This window comes from Ranitomeya variabilis, chromosome 2, assembly GCF_051348905.1.
Source record: "Ranitomeya variabilis isolate aRanVar5 chromosome 2, aRanVar5.hap1, whole genome shotgun sequence".
Lineage (NCBI taxonomy): Eukaryota > Metazoa > Chordata > Amphibia > Anura > Dendrobatidae > Ranitomeya > Ranitomeya variabilis.
In genome coordinates this window covers 232893492-232914685 of record NC_135233.1, presented here as the reverse complement: position 1 = coordinate 232914685, position 21194 = coordinate 232893492, and the positions used below count along the sequence as shown (strand labels likewise).

At 46.4% G+C, this 21194-nt stretch overlaps 1 protein-coding gene and 1 long non-coding RNA gene across 4 annotated transcripts in view; one reads left to right on the top strand and one right to left on the bottom strand.

Moving 5' to 3' along the window:
* LOC143805123 (discoidin domain-containing receptor 2-like) overlaps nt 1-21194 on the bottom strand; it is a 207907-nt gene that overhangs the window by 24869 nt on the left and 161844 nt on the right. For all 3 annotated transcript variants that reach the window (XM_077284012.1, XM_077284011.1, XM_077284013.1), the window contains 5 exons: nt 19586-19733; nt 18957-19062; nt 18620-18806; nt 12234-12480; nt 11577-11678 (listed from right to left, as the gene is read on the bottom strand). In XM_077284012.1, the coding sequence (XP_077140127.1) occupies nt 11577-11678; nt 12234-12480; nt 18620-18806; nt 18957-19062; nt 19586-19733 (790 nt within the window). The remainder of the gene's footprint in view (nt 1-11576; nt 11679-12233; nt 12481-18619; nt 18807-18956; nt 19063-19585; nt 19734-21194) is intronic.
* LOC143805124 (uncharacterized) overlaps nt 1-21194 on the top strand; it is a 48363-nt gene that overhangs the window by 317 nt on the left and 26852 nt on the right. The gene's annotated exons all lie outside the window — the stretch shown is intronic.

Genomic DNA, 21194 nt, shown 5'->3' with positions numbered 1-21194 from the left:
ACACAGGTCCATAGGGACCGAGAAGTAAGGAATCCGGGTAAAGTGTCACTTGTTGCGCTGCTGATGGATATAGACAGCCAGACGTTATTGTAGCGCCCCCACTGCCGCAGGGCCGAGGGGTACCCGGTACCAGGCCTCTGAGTCTCTGCTCTGGGGTTGTCACGGTGGCTAGACCCGGTCCGTGACCCTGCTGAGGGGCGTACAGTAATAGATGTGGATAGTGGTGGTGGTGCGGCGCAGTAAATAACGAGGACACCAGGTTGCAGTCTCTTTACCTCTTTACTGAAGGTCTCTGGGTCCTCAGTCCGGAATACGGTTCACCAGGCTGCGCAAGTCCGGCCGGTCCAATGGCACCTCCAGAGTTCTCCTTGCAGGTGGAAATCTGTGCCTTCCTGCTAGCGCTATGTGTTGTGGTCCTCCCCTGCTGTGCTTACGGGATAGTCCCCACAACTGTTGTGTCTGTTTCTCGTGTTCCCTCACAACTCGATTAGATGATCTTCTGCTAATCTTCCGTCCCTCCCAGGTGTTATGGTTGGGACGCACCCGTATGACGGGTAGGCTCGGAGCTCTTCCGGGACCCTAGAGTTGCCCCTCTCCACAGGTTGCCCCCTATGTCTGTGTAGGTGATTTAAGTGAGACAGCCCGCCTGTGACTGACTGTCCTGCCGTTGGTTTGAAGTATGGCTTAGAGCTCTGTACCTCCTCGGCGTTCCGGCCGCCGGTTGTTTACGCCTCAGTAGGATGTTGCCTCGATCTTACAGCACGACTCCTACTGGTATTCTCCTTCTTGCTTTGATCTCGTTTCTCACTCAGCACAATAAATCTCGCTTCTTGTCCTTTCTTAGGGCACCGCCGCTATGAAGTGCAGGCGCGGTCCCGTATCTTTCTCTCTGTTTGCCAGGCCTCTGTCAGGATCCCACCCCTGACAGGGACCCTACCGAATCTTCCCCTGCAACACCCTCTGCCACAAGGTGTTGCCTGGTTCCAACCCAGTCAGCGTTCTCTCTAACTTCCTGCCTGACCCCCAGTTTTACCAGTATGTGAGGAGTGGCCTAATGAATAGTACCCTTAGCTCCCCCTGGAGGCCCGACTGTGAAATGTATTGGTGTATGTGATACCTGGTCAGATGAACTCCTTCAGTGCCATCAGACGTACCATAGCCCCCCTTAGCGGCGGAGCCACAGTGCTGCAACGACCAGGACTCTGGGGCGCTGCACTCCCCCCCGGTTAAATCCAGTACTCCTGGACTGGGAAGAAAACAACAATACATGTCAGCAAAAAGACATACAATTTTTGTGAGTGCAATAACAATAAGCATATTTGAACAGAGCTTCCCTTTATGGGAGGTGAGGACACTTGAACGTTACAAACATGGTTAAATACTTTTAAATAACTTACTATAAATAACTTTTCTTACCCAACCGGGTATTCTACTAAGTGCAAAATTTTTAAACATTAATTTAACATTGCCTTTAAGGATGTACACTCTGAATCCACTAAAGACCTTCTTATAACACATTATAAGGCTTAAGCAACTGTGCTACATTCTCCTACTTTACGTTTGCAGAACCGCCTGTCCTAACCGCTCCTGTTATGACCCCAATGGCGAGGGTCTCAGAGGAACGTGGAAGTCTGCAGAATACAAAAATCCAGCTCATAGGGCAGTGGTAACTGGGTTGACCATATATCTACTCCTAACGCAAACACTAGAAGTAGCCGGGGATCATTCCTACGTTGATTCTAGATGACACGCGCCAGCCGGAGAATCTAGCTACCCCTAGTAGAGGAAAACAAAGACCTTTCTTGCCTCCAGAGAAGGGGACCCCAAAGCTGGACAGAAGCCCCCCACAAATAATGACGGTGAGGTAAGAGGAAATGACAAACACAGAAATGAACCAGGTTTAGCACAGAGAGGCCCGCTTACTGATAGCAGAATAAAGAAAGGTAACTTATATGGTCAACAAAAACCCTATCAAAATCCACACTGGAAATTCAAGAACCCCCGAACCGTCTAACGGTCCGGGGGGAGAACACCAGCCCCCTAGAGCTTCCAGCAAAGGTCAGGATATAGATTTGGAACAAGCTGGACAAAAATACAAAACCAAAACAAATAGCAAAAAGCAAAAGGCAGACTTAGCTGATATAACTGGAACCAGGATCAGTAGACAAGAGCACAGCAGACTAGCTCTGATAACTACGTTGCCAGGCATTGAACTGAAGGTCCAGGGAGCTTATATAGCAACACCCCTAACTAACGACCCAGGTGCGGATAAAAGGAAAGACAGAAAAACCAGAGTCAAAAAACTAGTAACCACTAGAGGGAGCAAAAAGCAAATTCACAACAGTACCCCCCCCTTAGTGAGGGGTCACCGAACCCTCACCACGACCACCAGGGCGATCAGGATGAGCGGCATGAAAGGCACGAACTAAATCGGCCGCATGAACATCAGAGGCGACCACCCAGGAATTATCCTCCTGACCATAGCCCTTCCACTTGACCAGGTACTGAAGCCTCCGCCTGGAGAGGCGAGAATCCAAGATCTTCTCCACCACGTACTCCAACTCGCCCTCAACCAACACCGGAGCAGGAGGCTCAGCAGAAGGAACTACAGGCACAATGTACCGCCGCAACAAGGACCTATGAAATACATTGTGAATAGCAAACGACACAGGAAGATCCAGACGAAAAGATACAGGATTAAGGATTTCCAATATCTTGTAAGGCCCAATAAAACGAGGTTTAAATTTGGGAGAGGAGACCTTCATAGGAACAAAGCGGGAAGAAAGCCACACCAAATCCCCAACGCGTAGTCGGGGACCCACACCGCGGCGGCGGTTGGCAAAGCGCTGAGCCTTCTCCTGTGACAACTTCAAGTTGTCCACCACATGATTCCAGATCTGCTGCAACCTATCCACCACAGAATCCACCCCAGGACAGTCAGAAGGCTCCACATGACCCGAAGAAAAGCGAGGATGGAAACCAGAGTTGCAGAAAAAAGGCGAAACCAAGGTGGCGGAACTAGCCCGATTATTAAGGGCAAACTCAGCCAACGGCAAGAATGTCACCCAATCGTCCTGATCAGCAGAGACAAAACACCTCAAATAAGCCTCCAAAGTCTGATTGGTTCGCTCCGTCTGTCCATTAGTCTGAGGATGGAAAGCAGACGAAAACGACAAATCAATGCCCATCCTACTACAAAAGGATCGCCAGAACCTGGAAACGAACTGGGATCCTCTGTCTGACACAATATTCTCAGGGATGCCGTGCAAACGAACCACGTTCTGGAAAAACACAGGAACCAGATCGGAAGAGGAAGGCAGCTTAGGCAAAGGAACCAAATGGACCATCTTGGAGAAGCGATCACATATCACCCAGATAACGGACATGCCCTGAGATAGCGGAAGATCAGAAATGAAATCCATGGAGATATGTGTCCAAGGTCTCTTCGGGACAGGCAAGGGCAAGAGCAAACCGCTGGCACGAGAACAGCAAGGCTTAGCTCGAGCACAAGTCCCACAGGACTGCACAAATGACCGCACATCTCTTGACAAGGAAGGCCACCAAAAGGACCTGGCCACCAGATCTCTGGTGCCAAAAATTCCCGGGTGACCTGCCAACACCGAGGAATGAACCTCGGAAATGACTCTGCTGGTCCACTTATCCGGAACAAACAGTCTGTCAGGTGGACAAGACTCAGGCCTATCAGCCTGAAATCTCTGCAACACACGTCGCAGATCCGGAGAAATAGCTGACAAGATAACTCCATCTTTAAGAATACCAACAGGATCAGCGACTCCAGGAGCATCAGGCACAAAGCTCCTAGAAAGAGCATCGGCCTTCACATTCTTTGAACCTGGTAAATACGAGACAACAAAATCAAAGCGGGAGAAAAACAATGACCAGCGGGCCTGTCTCGGATTAAGGCGTTTAGCAGACTCGAGATACATCAGATTTTTGTGATCAGTCAAGACCACCACACGATGCTTAGCACCCTCGAGCCAATGACGCCACTCCTCAAATGCCCATTTCATGGCCAACAACTCCCGATTGCCCACATCATAATTTCGCTCGGCAGGCGAAAACTTCCTAGAGAAAAAGGCACAAGGTTTCATAACAGAGCAACCAGGGCCTCTCTGCGACAAAACGGCCCCTGCCCCAATCTCCGAAGCATCCACCTCAACCTGAAAGGGAAGTGAGACGTCAGGCTGGCACAAAACAGGCGCCGAAGTAAACCGGCGTTTCAACTCCTGGAAAGCCTCCACGGCAGCAGGAGCCCAGTTAGCTACATCGGAGCCCTTCTTGGTCATATCCGTCAAAGGTTTCACAATGCTAGAAAAATTAGCGATAAAACGACGGTAGAAGTTAGCGAAGCCCAAGAACTTCTGAAGACTCTTAACTGACGAGGGCTGAGTCCAATCAAGAATAGCTCGGACCTTGACTGGGTCCATCTCCACAGCAGAAGGGGAAAAAATGAACCCCAAAAAGGGAACCTTCTGTACACCAAAGAGACACTTTGAGCCCTTGACAAACAAAGAATTTTCACGCAAAAATTTAAAGACCAACCTGACCTGCTCCACATGCGAATCCCAATTATCAGAAAAAAACAAAATATCATCCAGATAAACAATCAAAAATTTATCCAGATACTTCCGGAAAATGTCATGCATAAAGGACTGAAAAACTGAAGGCGCATTGGAGAGCCCAAAAGGCATCACCAAGTACTCAAAATGACCTTCGGGCGTATTGAATGCGGTTTTCCATTCATCACCTTGCTTAATGCGCACAAGGTTGTACGCACCACGAAGGTCTATCTTGGTGAACCACTTGGCACCCTTAATCCGGGCAAACAAGTCAGACAACAGCGGTAAAGGATACTGAAATTTGACAGTGATCTTATTTAAAAGCCGATAATCAATACAAGGTCTCAAAGATCCGTCCTTTTTTGCCACAAAAAAGAATCCCGCACCAAGAGGGGAAGAAGACGGACGAATATGTCCTTTCTCTAGAGACTCCTTGATATATGAACGCATAGCGGTATGTTCAGGTATCGACAGATTAAACAGTCTTCCCTTAGGAAATTTACTGCCTGGGATCAAATCTATAGCACAGTCACAGTCCCTATGAGGAGGCAGTGCACTGGACTCAGACTCACTGAAGACATCCTGATAATCAGACAAATACTCCGGAACTTCCGAAGGCGTAGAAGAAGCAATAGACACAGGCAGGGAATCCTCATGAATACCACGACAGCCCCAACTTGAGACTGACATAGCCTTCCAGTCCAGGACTGGATTATGGGTCTGTAACCATGGCAGCCCTAAAACGACCAAATCATGCATTTTATGTAAAACCAGGAAACGTATCACCTCGCGGTGTTCAGGAGTCATGCACATGGTAACCTGAGTCCAATACTGCGGTTTATTTGCTGCCAATGGTGTAGCATCAATACCCCTAAGAGGAATAGGATTTTCTAATGGTTCAAGAGTAAATCCACAGCGCTTAGCAAATGAGAGATCCATGAGACTCAGGGCAGCACCTGAATCTACAAACGCCATGACAGGAAAAGACGACAGTGAGCAAATCAAAGTTACAGACAGAATAAATTTAGGTTGCAAATTACCAACGGTGACAGGACTAACAACCTTAGCTATACGTTTAGAGCATGCTGAGATAACATGTGTAGAATCACCACAGTAGTAGCACAAGCCATTCCGGCGTCTATGAATTTTCCGCTCATTTCTAGTCAGGATTCTATCACATTGCATTAAATCAGGTGTCTGTTCAGACAACACCATGAGGGAATTTGCGGTTTTTCTATCACATTGCACCGAATTAGGTGTCTGTTCAGACAACACCATGAGGGAATTTGCGGTTTTGCGCTCCCGCAACCGCCGGTCAATTTGAATAGCCAGTGCCATAGTATCATTCAGACCTGTGGGAATGGGAAAACCCACCATAACATTCTTAATGGCTTCAGAAAGGCCATTTCTAAAATTAGCGGCCAGTGCACACTCGTTCCAATGTGTCAGCACGGACCATTTCCGAAATTTTTGGCAATACACTTCAGCCTCGTCCTGCCCCTGAGACATAGACAGCAAGGCCTTTTCTGCCTGAATCTCAAGATTGGGTTCCTCATAAAGTAAACCGAGCGCCAGAAAAAACGCATCAAGATCGGCCAATGCCGGATCTCCTGGCGCCAGCGAAAAAGCCCAATCCTGAGGGTCGCCCCGTAAGAACGAAATAACAATCTTTACTTGCTGAGCAGAATCTCCTGATGAACAGGGTCTCAGGGACAAAAACAATTTACAATTATTCACGAAATTCCTAAACTTAAACCTGTCTCCGGAAAACAGTTCAGGAATCGGTATTTTAGGTTCTGACCTAGGATTTCTGATAACATAGTCTTGTATGCCCTGCACACGAGTAGCCAGCTGGTCCACACTTGTAATCAAGGTCTGGACATTCATGTCTGCAGCAAGCATAGCCACTCTGAGGTAAAGGGGAAGGAGAAAAAAAAAACTCAGAATCTTCTTTCTTATAATCCCTCTTCTGCAATGCATTAAACATTTAATACTGGCCTGGCAAACTGTTATGACCCCAATGGCGAGGGTCTCAGAGGAACGTGGAAGTCTGCAGAATACAAAAATCCAGCTCATAGGGCAGTGGTAACTGGGTTGACCATATATCTACTCCTAACGCAAACACTAGAAGTAGCCGGGGATCATTCCTACGTTGATTCTAGATGACACGCGCCAGCCGGAGAATCTAGCTACCCCTAGTAGAGGAAAACAAAGACCTTTCTTGCCTCCAGAGAAGGGGACCCCAAAGCTGGACAGAAGCCCCCCACAAATAATGACGGTGAGGTAAGAGGAAATGACAAACACAGAAATGAACCAGGTTTAGCACAGAGAGGCCCGCTTACTGATAGCAGAATAAAGAAAGGTAACTTATATGGTCAACAAAAACCCTATCAAAATCCACACTGGAAATTCAAGAACCCCCGAACCGTCTAACGGTCCGGGGGGAGAACACCAGCCCCCTAGAGCTTCCAGCAAAGGTCAGGATATAGATTTGGAACAAGCTGGACAAAAATACAAAACCAAAACAAATAGCAAAAAGCAAAAGGCAGACTTAGCTGATATAACTGGAACCAGGATCAGTAGACAAGAGCACAGCAGACTAGCTCTGATAACTACGTTGCCAGGCATTGAACTGAAGGTCCAGGGAGCTTATATAGCAACACCCCTAACTAACGACCCAGGTGCGGATAAAAGGAAAGACAGAAAAACCAGAGTCAAAAAACTAGTAACCACTAGAGGGAGCAAAAAGCAAATTCACAACACGCTCCAGACCTACTGCCTCTCCTTTCTTTTACAGGACCGCCCCATTCTGCCCGAGCCTACTGTCCTTCCACTACTATACACAGTATAGAACATGTTTTTCTTTCAGTTTGAGATCATTGAGCCATCTCTATATGGCTCCTAAGAGGACTCACCACTAACCCCTACGGGTTCACTTCCTGTCCTCATTCTTCTATTAACATTATCAAACATTTCTTACAATCAACTAATTGGTTACATTTAACTTTCACATATCAACATCATCAATACTTTCTTTTCAAGACATTATTGCCATTCAACCATCTTAAGGCAACACCGTTCATAAGTGCAAGATGTGAACATCCCCTTTAAGAGGGGACCAAGTCTCTACGAGGTAGTGCAACTTCTCAAGCCGCAAGTCCGTATGCAGTAAGGACTCCAGTGCAAGTTCCAAGAACCGTATCTTCGCAAAGAGTCCGTCTTTTATATAAAACCAGTAGAGAGCACCTTTAAGAAGGTGCAAACTATATACAAGGAGTTTGTATCATGCATTGTTCATGATTCAGCAGTTCTTGATAACTTGTGCAAATGTAGAAAACAAACAAAAACAATAGGGATCCCGGGTCAACAAAGGGATCCCTTTAAGAGTAACCCTAAACGGGTTTTAGCAGCAAAATAGCAGAGAAAAACAATGAACTATTTACAATGGCAAAGCGTTCAGATATTTACTTAAACCAATCAGGGGGCAGCACCGGCGGAGGCAACCCCTTTGGATATTGCCCGCCGCCTGGTACTGCGTAAGGTGGAGCACTGTCCCATCTGAGGGTTTGTGTACCCACTGTCTTCAGTGCTGGAGCAGCAGAAGCACCACCCACCTGAGGAGGCGCCTCCTTGGCCACGATGGTGGTTGAAGTGACGATGCTGCACGTTGTGGTCTTGACCATAGTGCACGTTGGAGTGACCTCGGTGGTCCTGGTGGTGATCATGGGCTGGCCACATGGGGGCACCTTTGCTACAGGGGTCAGCTTCACTGGCACCTTAATCGGGGGCGTCACAGGGTTCTGCCTCTTGTGGATGTTCAGGGCAAACCACCCCTTTTCCCCAAAGTGCCTGGTGTAACTAACCCCGTCCCCCGGGTAGAGATCCCGGCCTGGGTGGCCCTCTCTGAGGTGCGACTCAACATCCCTCCGGTTTACAAACACCTCCGCATACAGGCCCGGCTCTTTAATGAAGCCCCAGCCTCCGCGGAGCTTGAAGGTGGTGATGATGCCCTGCCTGCGCGGGGCCTGGTGAGCGGTGGGGTCCTTGCGGGCCCGGTCCTTGACCGCCAGATCTTTCTGATGGTAGGCCTCCAGCCCGGCCTGGTACTCCTTTTCCTTCTCCTTCCACTGCTGTTCCAGCTGGGCCTGGTATTCCTCCCAGCTCAGGGCCTGCACCATCTCCCCTTCCCGTGTCTTCACCCCGGGGAACCCCATGAGGTCGGATCCTGGGTTCACCCAGCGACATACCGTGCGCTCCGCACGGGTCTCACACAACAGGGTGGTTGGCGCGATCGGGGCCTTCAGGCGGTGTTCCATGCCCGTTGCCTCCTCCCATGGTAGCAGGCGTTGGAGTCTATGGGTCCCAGGGAGAGGGGGTGCCGCAACGGGACCTATTAACAAGCCCTCCGCCGGCGGGACAGGGTCGACGGACTCACCAGCCAATGCAGGTTCCTCCTCCGCGGCGGGTTCCGCTGGCGGTGTCGGCGAGGGCCTCAGCAACAACTCCGGTAGTGGTACAGGATCCGATGTCGGAGGGCTTCCTTCCGGCGCTACCTGGTGTGGAGCCTGGGCCTTCGCGTTCAGCTGAAGGAGCTGGTGGATCAAGTCTCCCATCTCAGCCTGCAAAAGATCAGCGCTGTCCGTGGAGAATTGGCTGCGGTACTCGTCCGGGTAGTTGGGGGAGACTTCTGCTTCCACCCCACATTCGGGTTCTGAGCTGCTGGCCATGGCGTCCTCCACGTGGGTCGCTTCCTGATCCTTTTCCCGCTCTCTCCTTCGTGGGCGGTTTCGTTTTCGTTGTCTCCGCCCTCCATTGAGAATCAGGAGGCGGATCTCGGCTGCTGACGGACACGTCCTCACGGTGCAGAAATATTTAGACTGGGCGGCCATTGCCTTTCGCGCTCTCCAGCTCGTCTACGCCCACTCCACGCCCTTCTTCTTCTCCTGCGCTCTCCTCAGCGCTGTAATGGCGGCGGATTTTGGCGGCAAGTAGCACAGCACAGTCTTTGCAATAAGTCACAGTCCAAGTACAATAAATCACAGTTCCAAGGCACACATGACCTGATTCTTCAGGCTTAAGTAGATCCTGTTCGTGACGCCAAATTGTAGCGCCCCCACTGCCGCAGGGCCGAGGGGTACCCGGTACCGGGCCTCTGAGTCTCTGCTCTGGGGTTGTCACGGTGGCTAGACCCGGTCCGTGACCCTGCTGAGGGGCGTACAGTAATAGATGTGGATAGTGGTGGTGGTGCGATGCAGTAAATAACGAGGACACCAGGTTGCAGTCTCTTTACCTCTTTACTGAAGGTCTCTGGGTCCTCAGTCCGGAATACGGTTCACCAGGCTGCGCAAGTCCGGCCGGTCCAATGGCACCTCCAGAGTTCTCCTTGCAGGTGGAAATCTGTGCCTTCCTGCTAGCGCTATGTGTTGTGGTCCTCCCCTGCTGTGCTTACGGGATAGTCCCCACAACTGTTGTGTCTGTTTCTCGTGTTCCCTCACAACTCGATTAGATGATCTTCTGCTAATCTTCCGTCCCTCCCAGGTGTTATGGTTGGGACGCACCCGTATGACGGGTAGGCTCGGAGCTCTTCCGGGACCCTAGAGTCGCCCCTCTCCACAGGTTGCCCCCTATGTCTGCGTAGGTGATTTAAGTGAGACAGCCCGCCTGTGACTGACTGTCCTGCCGTTGGTTTGAAGTATGGCTTAGAGCTCTGTACCTCCTCGGCGTTCCGGCCGCCGGTTGTTTACGCCTCAGTAGGATGTTGCCTTGATCTTACAGCACGACTCCTACTGGTATTCTCCTTGCTTTGATCTCGTTTCTCACTCAGCACAATAAATCTCGCTTCTTGTCCTTTCTTAGGGCACCGCCGCTATGAAGTGCAGGCGCGGTCCCGTATCTTTCTCTCTGTTTGCCAGGCCTCTGTCAGGATCCCACCCCTGACAGGGACCCTACCGAATCTTCCCCTGCAACACCCTCTGCCACAAGGTGTTGCCTGGTTCCAACCCAGTCAGCGTTCTCTCTAACTTCCTGCCTGACCCCCAGTTTTACCAGTATGTGAGGAGTGGCCTAATGAATAGTACCCTTAGCTCCCCCTGGAGGCCCGACTGTGAAATGTATTGGTGTATGTGATACCTGGTCAGATGAACTCCTTCAGTGCCATCAGACGTACCATAGCCCCCCTTAGCGGCGGAGCCACAGTGCTGCAACGACCAGGACTCTGGGGCGCTGCATTATACTTTCAAAACTTTATTTAAACAGGTTTTATAGGTCAACACGTTTCGAGGGCAGCACAGGACCTTTTAGGTTTTGTCCTGATGAAGAGGTTGTGTGCTGTCCTCAAAACGCGTTGACCTATAAATCCTGTTTAAATAAAGTTTTGAAAATATACCGTCTGGACGTCTATATCCTTCCGCAGAGCAACAAGTGACATTTTATCTGGATTCCTTCAAGTAGTGGTTGGCAGAGGTGTGTTGGAGGTTGAAAGAACTCAGCAGCCAGGTATCAGTAGGCATATGCAATGGCACAGCTACAGGTGCACTATAGCAGAGCACTATAATTATGGGAATACTCCAGCACAGTCACTTTTGTGGGCACCAAATTCAATTATGGGGATGGGATATTTAGCTCAGTTAATTTTGGAGGCATGAGGACAAATTATGTTGAAGATATTTTGGAAAGCATATATACTTTTTGGGGAACTGTGGGGAAATGCTTTTATTATTGGGGGCACAGTTATTTTTAGGTGCACTTTGTAGCCACTATTACTATGTGGGGCAGTACTTGCCATAACGATTCTCTTTTGGGGAGCACTTATTATTATAGTGTTTGGTACTGTTTCTGCAAGAGGCATTATCTGCTTAACACAATTATTACAGGACTATTCCTGTTGTGGTATTATCATTTAATGGGTATTTCTTCAGTACATTATTTTTAAGCATCGGGCAGCCCTGTAGTCACAGGTCATGGTATATGTTCAGGTATCATGTAGATATGACTCACCAGATTTACTCTCAGTAGCGTTTAGGATGGGGGTCTCAGTGGTTGTAGCCATGACAGTAGTAGGAGGGAGGGTAACAATGGTGGGCACATCAATATCCATATCTGGAGGGGAAGCAGAGGTTAGCAAGAAATAAAATATAAATTTAATATATTATTCCTGACTCAAATTCTGTCACTAGTCCTTCTATGAGGAGAGCTTTCAGAACGTTCATGACTCAGTCCCCATGACAGCACTTCTTGCACCAGCTCCATGGCAGCTTACTGTCCTTTCATCCAATCAAAATCCATCTTGAAGTTTTAGCATATCAAAAAAAAATGACACAAAAAAAAGACCTGACTGGTTCCTGTAAGGCTCAGTATCGCTATAAGAGTTAGCTGCTGCACGAACAACTGTATAATCTGATAATAGAAGCAGGTAGACAGTGTCATAAGTACAAGTGTAAGATAGATACATCTAGAAATATAATTGGACTGATGTAGCAGAGCATGCCCAAGTATTGCCATATGTTGCAGAGCTAAGTTTGTAATTTGACATATTATGCTGTGGGATTTTGCATAGGACTGCAGGTAAACCTATATCGCATATTTCAGCTCTGTCACGTCTATTTATCAGCATATCTGACCCCAAATACCCCCAAATAACATGAGGTGTCTCACTTGACTGGAATGAGATTTCGCTGAACATCATCCATGTGTCAGCAAAGTAGAACTTGCACAGGATGAAGCTCCCGACTCTCTGCTGTAATGGGATCATGACAAATCTAGAACTGGGGTTCTTGTCATCTAGCACCGTCACCACCCCAACTGACTCCGGCTCCCAGTCAGACTGTTGTCGAGATTTAAAGAAACACTCAGCCCTCTTGAAAATCTTCACCCCCTTGGTGAACATATTATTACAGTGAACCTGGAAAAACAAAAAAGGAAACAATTTGTATTTGTCAACAAACAGTTGTAGTGCAACGGGGTTGGTGCAGTGCAACAGATAGGCAGGGACCACATAAAAGTTCAAAGCAAATGTTTTTAATGTCCAAAGAAACTCACAAATGGAAAGAAAAGGGTATTCTCCAGATTGCAGCCGGGGCATCAAGGCAGTCTGTATCTGAGACCGGTTGCCATGGGCGACTGCACCGCCGGGTCACGCTGATGGGGCATCAGACGTTAGCTTCCCTTGGCTCCGTGTTACTTCACACAAGCTGGATATTGCAGAGCCACCTGCTCTGCAGCTTGCAAGCCAAACCTGACACGCCAAACCCTTTGCTGCAGGGTTTTAAAATGGAATCTGTGGCCATGGGCCACTAGTAAGACCCAGCTGGAGTGAGCGAACTGCCCCGCTACCATCCTGTAGTTCTCCCCAAAAATAAAAGCCCATGCCAAGTTTTCTTAATTCTGCCTTGGGCAAATAGCTTGTTCAAGACCAAACTTACTTTTATTCTGCACTGCAATCACAGCTATGATTGTGACTGCAATGCATTTCAGTGGCCTTAATACGCTTCTATGCACATTCTGGGGTGATACATACTGTCCCTCGCATATAATTCCCCTCACTACCTCACACAGTGTACTGTAAGGCTATGTGCCCACGATTTGGAAGTAGCAGAGTTTTGGATGCAGCATATTTTCGCTGCTTCCAAAATGCTGCGTTCTATTGAACGCAGGTAAATCTGAACCATGTGGATTTACCGCATTCAATACATTCTATTGTGGTAATTTCTGTTGGGGAGACTAGCGTCTCTGCCAGAGAAATTGGCATGCTGCAGTCCTGAAAGATGCGCCGCATGTCAGTGTTTGCGGGTGAGCCGCAGGTGCACATACACGCATAGTGGACATGTGATTTCTAAAAATCCCATCCACTATATTGTAACATCTGGCCGCTGCAGTTTTGATGCTGCATAAATACACAAGTGTCTAAAATGCAGCAATTCCTGATCGTTGGCACATATCCTATTGAGAACATCCTCAGGAAACATTCTGCATGAGAATGACCTGACGTTACAGTTTACAGAATGAGAATGATCTGGTGAGACAGTTTACATCATGTGAATAATCTCATGAGATAATGTACAGTAGTGAGAATGACCTCAGTAAACAGTTTATATAAATGAGAATGACCTCTGGACAGAGTGTACATTTTGGGAATTACTTCATGAGACAGTGTGCAGTGTTAAGAATGACTTCTGGAGATTGTATGCAGAATGATAATGATCTCAGGGATAGTTTAGACTGAGCATGAGAATGACCCATCAGATAGTTTACAGAATAAAAATGACCTCAGGATAGTTTACAGCGTGAGAAGGATTTGATGAGACAGTTTACATCATGAGAATGACCTTTAGGAGAAAGTTTACATTTCAGAGAATAACATAAGATGATAGTTTACAGAATGAGAATGCCCTCAGGGACAGTTTACAGAATGATAATGACCTCAGGGACAGTTTACAGAATGAGAACGACTTCAAGAGACAGTTTGCAGTGTGAGAATAACCTCAGACACATTTTACAGAATGATAATGGCCTAATGTAACAATTAACACAATGAGCATGACCTCAGGGGACAGCTTACAGTATGAGAATGACCGAAGAAGACAGTTTACAGTATGAAAATGATCTCAGCGAAAGTTTGAATAATGAGAATTACAAAATAAGACAGTTTACAGCAAGAGAATGATCTCATTTGATTGTGTGATAATGAGAATGACCCAAGGAGACAGTTTACAAGACCCACCAACAGGCCATGTTTTCAGGATTTCCATAGGTGATGGGGTTAATGCTGGAGCAGATAATGGAATTATCACCTGTGCAATACTAAAGGTACCTTCACATTAAGCGACGCTGCAGCGTCGCTGTTTGATCGCTGGAGAGCTGTCACACAGACCGCTCTCCAGCGACCAACGATGCCGAGGTCCCCGGGTAACCAGGGTAAACATCGGGTTACTAAGCGCAGGGCCGCGCTTAGTAACCCGATGTTTACCCTGGTTACCAGCATAAAATGTAAAAAAAACAAACAGTACATACTTACATTCGCGTCCCCCGGCGTCCGCTTCCGGCACTGACTGAGCGCCGGCCCTAACAGCAGAGCGGTGACGTCACCGCTGTGCTGTACTTTCACTTTCACTTTACGGCGCTCATTCAGTGTGGGAAGCGGACGCCGGGGGACGCGAAGGTGAGTATGTACTGTTTGTTTTTTTTACATTTTACACTGGTAACCAGGGTAAACATCGGGTTACTAAGCGTGGCCCTGCGCTTAGTAACCCGATGTTTACCCTGGTTACCAGTGTAAAACATCGCTGGTATCGTTGCTTTTGGTGTCAAACACGACGATACACACCGGTCTGACGACCAAATAAAGTTCTGAACTTTGTTCAACGACCAGCGATATCACAGCAGGATCCTGATCGCTGCTGCGTGTCAAACTAAACGATATCGCTAGCCAGGACGCTGCAACGTCACGGATCGCTAGCGATATCGTTTAGTGTGAAGGTACCTTAAGAGATCCTGAAAACTTGACCTGTTGGTGGGTCTTGAGGACTGGAGTTGAGAAACACTGGTTTACAGCATGAGAATAACATCAGAGACATTTTTTGCAGCATGAGAATTACATCAGGAACAGTTTATCGCATGATAATGACATAGGGGACAGTTTACACCATGAGAATGATCTAAAAGGTCAGTGTACATCTTGAAAGTTACCTCAAAAGACAAGTTAGAGCATGGAAATGAGTGAAGGACAGAGAGTACAGATGTGCAGAGCAGTGTGTGGAGGCAAAGCTAAGGGTAAAGGGTGTGACAGCAAAAGAATGGGAATCTGCTGAAACACACTGATTGTATATATGATACAGTGAGATGTCATAAAAGCCAACCAATGAATGGAGTACAACCCCTGGCAAAAATTATGTAATCACCGGCCTTGGAGGATGTTCATTCAGTTGTTTAATTTTGTAGAAAAAATGCAGAACACAGACATGGCACAAAACTAAAGTAATTTCAAATGCCAACTTTCTGGCTTTAAAAAACACTAAAAGAAATCAAGAACAAAAAATGTGGTAGTCAGTAATGATGTGTTGTGCATAAATATGTGATTCTTCAGAATTTCTTTTAGTCTATGCCTGATGAAGAGACCTGTGTAGTCTCGAAAGCTTGCAATTTTTTACCATCTTTTCAGTTAGCCATTAAAAGGTATCAACCACTGAGGACTCTCAATTCTAAATATTTTTCTATCTACTGGCTAACACGGTACCAAGATATATATCTTTCCTGTAGTCAGTAATGGTTACTTTTTGTAACCAAGCATAGGGTAAAAATTATGGAGTCACTCAATTATGAGGGAAAAAATTATGGAATCACCCTGTAAATTTTCATTCCAAAAACTAACACCTGCATCAAATTAGATGTGATCGTTAGTCTGCATCTTAATAGGAGTGATCACACCTTGGAGAGCTGTTGCACCAAGTGGACTGACATGAATCATGGCTCCAACATGAGAGATGTCAATTGAAACAAAGGAGAGGATTATCCAACTCTTAAAAGAGGGTAAATCATCACGCAATGTTGCAAAAGATGTTGGTTGTTCACAGTCAGCTGTGTCTAAAATCTGGACCAAATACAAACAACAAGGGAAGGTTGTTAAAGGCAAACATACTGGTAGACCAAGGAAGACATCAAAGCATGAAGACCGGAAACTTAAAGCAATATGTCTCCAAAACAGGAAATGCACAACAAAACAAATGAGGAACGAATGGGTGGAAACTGGAGTCAACGTCTGTGACTGAACTGTAAGAAACCACCTAAAGGAAATGGTATTTACATACAGAAAAGCTTATGTTGATATTTTGCACACTTTTCTTATCCCATGAATTGAAAGGATGTTTGGGGATGATGAAATAATTTTTCAAGATGATAATGCATCCTGCCATAGAGCAAAAACTGGGAAAACATTCCTTGAAAAAAGATACATATGGTGAATGTCATGGCCTGCAAATAGTCCGGATCTCAATCCAATTGAAAATCTTTGGTGGAAGTTGAAGAAAATGGTCCATGACAAGGCTCCAACCTGCAAAGCTGATCTGGCAACAGCAATCAGAGAAAGTTAGAGCCAGATTGATGAATAGTACTGTTTGACACTCATTAAGTCCATGCCTCAGAGACTGCAAGCTGTTATAAAGGCCAGAGGTGGTGCAACAAAATACTAGTGATGTTTTGGAGTGTTTTTTTGTTTGTTTGTTTTTCATGATTCCATAATTCTTTCCCTCATAATTGAGTGACTCCATAATTTTTACCCCATGCTTGGCTAAAAAAAGTAACCATTACTGACTACCACATGTTTTGGTCTTGATTTCTTTTACCGTTTCTTAAAGCTAGAAGGTTGCCATTTGAAATGACTTTAGTTTTGTGCCATGTCTGTGATCTGCTTTTTTTCTACAAAATTAAACAACTGAATGAACATCCTCCAAGGCCTGTGATGACATAATTTTTGCCAGGGGTTGTACAATATACCAAAAGGGCTATAAGTCCGTATAGGATACGATAGGTGCTCAAAAATGCAGACATAATGGAGGTATGAGTAAAGTACAAAGCACCTGTAGGAAGGAAAAGCTGATGTTACTTGAGTTGTAGAAAGATGTGTGAGCAGCACGCACCCCAACGCGCGTTTTAGAAGCTGTCGTTCATCAGGGAACACCACTGTATGCTATCGCATCGGGAAGGTGGTAATGTCACAGTGGGGGCAGGCTTTGCAGTGTTGTCCTGACTTCTCCCATCTGTGCTCTCTTCTTTGACCTGTCTACCCCATGTGCTATCCCCCTTGTCTGCTGTCTCGCTCCTTCCTGTGCTGTCCCGTTTGAGCTGTCCCCCTCGTGCTCTGTCTCTCTCACCCCTGTGCGCTCTCTCTCCCCCCCCATCTGCTGTCTTCTCCTCTCATGTCATCTCTTCTTTGACCTGTGTACCCCATGTGCTCTCGTACACGGTCAGACACAGACAAATTTTAAAATGAACTTTCATTCGTGGGAAACCCCCTTTAATGTGACCGGCTTCCTCGGCCTGTTGACACGTCGCGCATCTGCCGCCGGGATCAGCCGAACGATTCACTGCACCTGCATGGAATTGGTGCAGGCGCAGTAAATCAAACCCCCGCCATTTTTGTGCAGACAGATAGTGGCGGTCACATTAAAACTGTGCATGCACTCCTCCTGTACAAAGATGGCGGGAGGCTGATCCCGGCAGTGGCTTGTTCGCGACGGTGTTCCGCTGGTGGTACTGCGCAAGAAGCTGCGTACGGCGTATACAGTGTGTTTGTGGTGCGTACGGTGTATACAGTATGTGTGTGTGTGTGGTGCGCACGGTGTGTACAGTGTGTGGTGCATACGGCGTATACAGAGTGTGTGTGTGTGTGTGATGCGACGGTGTTCCGCTGGTGGTACCGTGCAAGAGGCTGGTGCCACCAGCAGTTTCCATATTGAGACACCCATCTTGAACTTCCGCCGCTTGGAATTCTGGGATCCGGACACATCTGGACGGAACAGGATGTGAAGACATTACAAGGTAAGTCTATATTAAGATGTGCAGGCACTTTTTCATGTTAGTGTCACCTTCTCACCAATTGTTACAACAAAGGTGTTTTATTCATTTTTCCACCTCTGCCTTATTGTCATTTTCTTACCACTTATTGTCATTTTCTTACCACTTATTCGGATTTTCCAGCATGATAATGACGCCTAGAGACAATTTACAGTAGGAATATGACAGAAAAAGGCAGTTCACATCAGGAGAATTACCTTCTGGAGATTTTGAATTATGAGGTATCAGGGTTTGATTACATCATGAGAATGACCTCAGTTGAAAGCTTACAGTATGAGAATGATCTAGTAAGATAATTTACAGCTTGAGAATGACCTCAGTGACATTTTTCAGCATGAGAATGACCTCCAGGACCGTTTACTTAATGAAAATGACCTAAGAAGACGGTTTATAGCATGAGAATAATCTAAGACATTGACTGTTTTTTTTATGCCAATTCAACAGCACATACATGATGACAACATCTCTTTTACCTTCATAAATGTAAAGTTTCTGGGTCCATCAAACTGGAACTCTATCTCCACATATCCGCTGTGTGTGCTTTCATTTTTCCAGCCAATATAATCGTAGCCAGGCCAAACACGATATTGATGACTCTGAGTAAAGTCGTCCAACCCAAGAACTCCATCTGTCAGCTGACCCAAACCATCAAACAGCCGTCTGTACAGAGAAAATAGATGGGATTTTGATAAGAATATGGAGGGTCTTATTTTAGATCCCACTATCTATCTATCTTTCTTGTAACTTGCTAGGTATAACTCCCCCCCCTTTCAGGGTAAGTTCAGGTTCTGTGAACTATAAATACAGTACCTCTTCTCTAGGTATCCATCATAGGTAGAGTCATTCAGGTAGGAGATAGGATGTCCAGGAGCCATAAACGTCTCTCCTTCTGGTATACTGTACGATTTAAGACCATCTAGAATACATATAATACAGGTCATTCTATGGCTTTCTAGGTTGTTGTAGAACTAAAAACCCACGACATGTGGAAACATTCCTAATAGATGGTTGGGTGATGTACAGCACTGTGCAAATGTTTTCGGCAGGTGTGGAAAAAAATGCTGCACAGATTCTTTCAGAAAGTGCATGCAAGTGTACCTAGTGATGAAGGCGAAGGGCAGTCACCAAATATTGATGGTATTTACATTCCTCTTTTGTTTATTCACATTGTATTAAGTTTAATTGCTAAAAATCTATTAATACTTCTATTCTTTAAAAAAAATATTTAGAGGTCATCAGTGGTTGATACTTCAGAAGTAGCTTAAGTTCCATAAAGATGCGGTACAATTCTGGTCTCAATTCTAAATATTTTTCTATCTACTGGATAACACGGTACAAAGATATATATCTTTCCTGTATCTATTCTTTAAATCATTCTTACTGTGCAGCATTTCTTCCACACCTGCCTAAAATGTTTGCCCAGTACTATATGTTCTTACCAAGCCAAGCACAGCCGTACAACTCCACCCTCATACACACTGTCATGGGGACCTTAGTGACCGGGATGACTCGGATATGGCTTGCAATGATCGGAGGTTTCAGATCTGTCAGGACCACCTCATACTCATCTACATTACCTTTTATAACCTAGATATGGAAAGCAGAAAACAGTGTGACTAATCATTCATGAAACATTATCTATCTACAGTGCCTTGAAAAAGTATTCATACCCCATGAACTTTTCCACATTTTTCACGTTACACCCACAAACTTAATTGTATTTTATTGGGACTTTATGAGCTATACCAACAGAAAGTAGCAAGTATTTGTGAAGTGTAAAGTAAATGATAGATGGGTTTCTAATTATTTTATAAATATAAATCTGAAAATTGGGACATGCATTTGTGTTCCGCACTCTGTAGTCTGATACCCCTAAACAAAATCCTGAGTGACCAATTGCCTCCAAGTCACATAGTAAATTGAGTCCACCGGTGTGGAATTTATCCTCAGTGTAACTACAGCTGTTTTGAGAAGGCCTCAGAGGTTTGTTTGAGAACATTAGGGATCAAGCAGATTAATGAAGAAGGAACACACCCGGCAAGTAAGGGATAATGTTGTGGAGAAGAGTTACGGTAATCAGGGTTAGGTTATAAAAAAAAAAAAAATCGCTAAAGCTCTGGGCATCTCAAGGAGCACTGTTCAAGTGAGCCCTTAGTAATATTCTCAACAAATCTGGCCTTTATGGAAGAGTAGCAAGAAGAAAGGCATTTTTTTAAGTACCGTAAGTCATAAGAACACCCGCTTGCAGTTTGCAAATAGCCATGTAGGGAACACCGCAAGCATGTGGAAGATGGTGCTCTGGTCAGATGACACTAAAGTAGGCTAAATGCAAAATGTTGTGTGGCAGGAAACTAAGGGTACCTTCACACTGAACAACTTAACAACGATAACGATAGCGATCCGTGACGTTGCAGCGTCCTGGATAGCGATATCGTTGTGTTTGACACGCAGCAGCGATCAGGATCCTGCTGTGACATCGTTGGTCGGAGCTAGAAGGCCAGCACCTTATTTCGTCGCTGGATCATCCGCTGACATCGCTGAGTCGGCGTATGTGACGCTGATTCAGCGATGTCTTCACTGGTAACCAGGGTAAACATCGGGTTACTAGGCGCAGGGCCGCGCTTAGTAACCCGATATTTACCCTGGTTACCATTGTAAATGTAAAAAAAAAAAAACACTACATACTTACATTCCGGTGTCTGTCGCGTCCCCCGGCGTCCGCTTCCCTGCACTGTGTCAGCGCCGGCCGGCCGTAAAGCAGAGCACAGTGGTGACATCACCGCTCTGCTTTACGGCCGGCGCTTACACAGTGCAGGGAAGCGGACGCCGGGGGACGCGACAGACACCGGAATGTAAGCATGTAGTGTTTGGGTTTTTTTACATTTACACTGGTAACCAGGGTAAACATCGGGTTACTAAGTGCGGCCCTGCACTTAGTAACCCGATGTTTACCCTGGTTACCCGGGGACTTCGGCATCGTTGGTCACTGGAGAGCTGTCTGTGTGACAGCTCTCCAGCGACCACACAACGACGAAACAGCGATGCTGC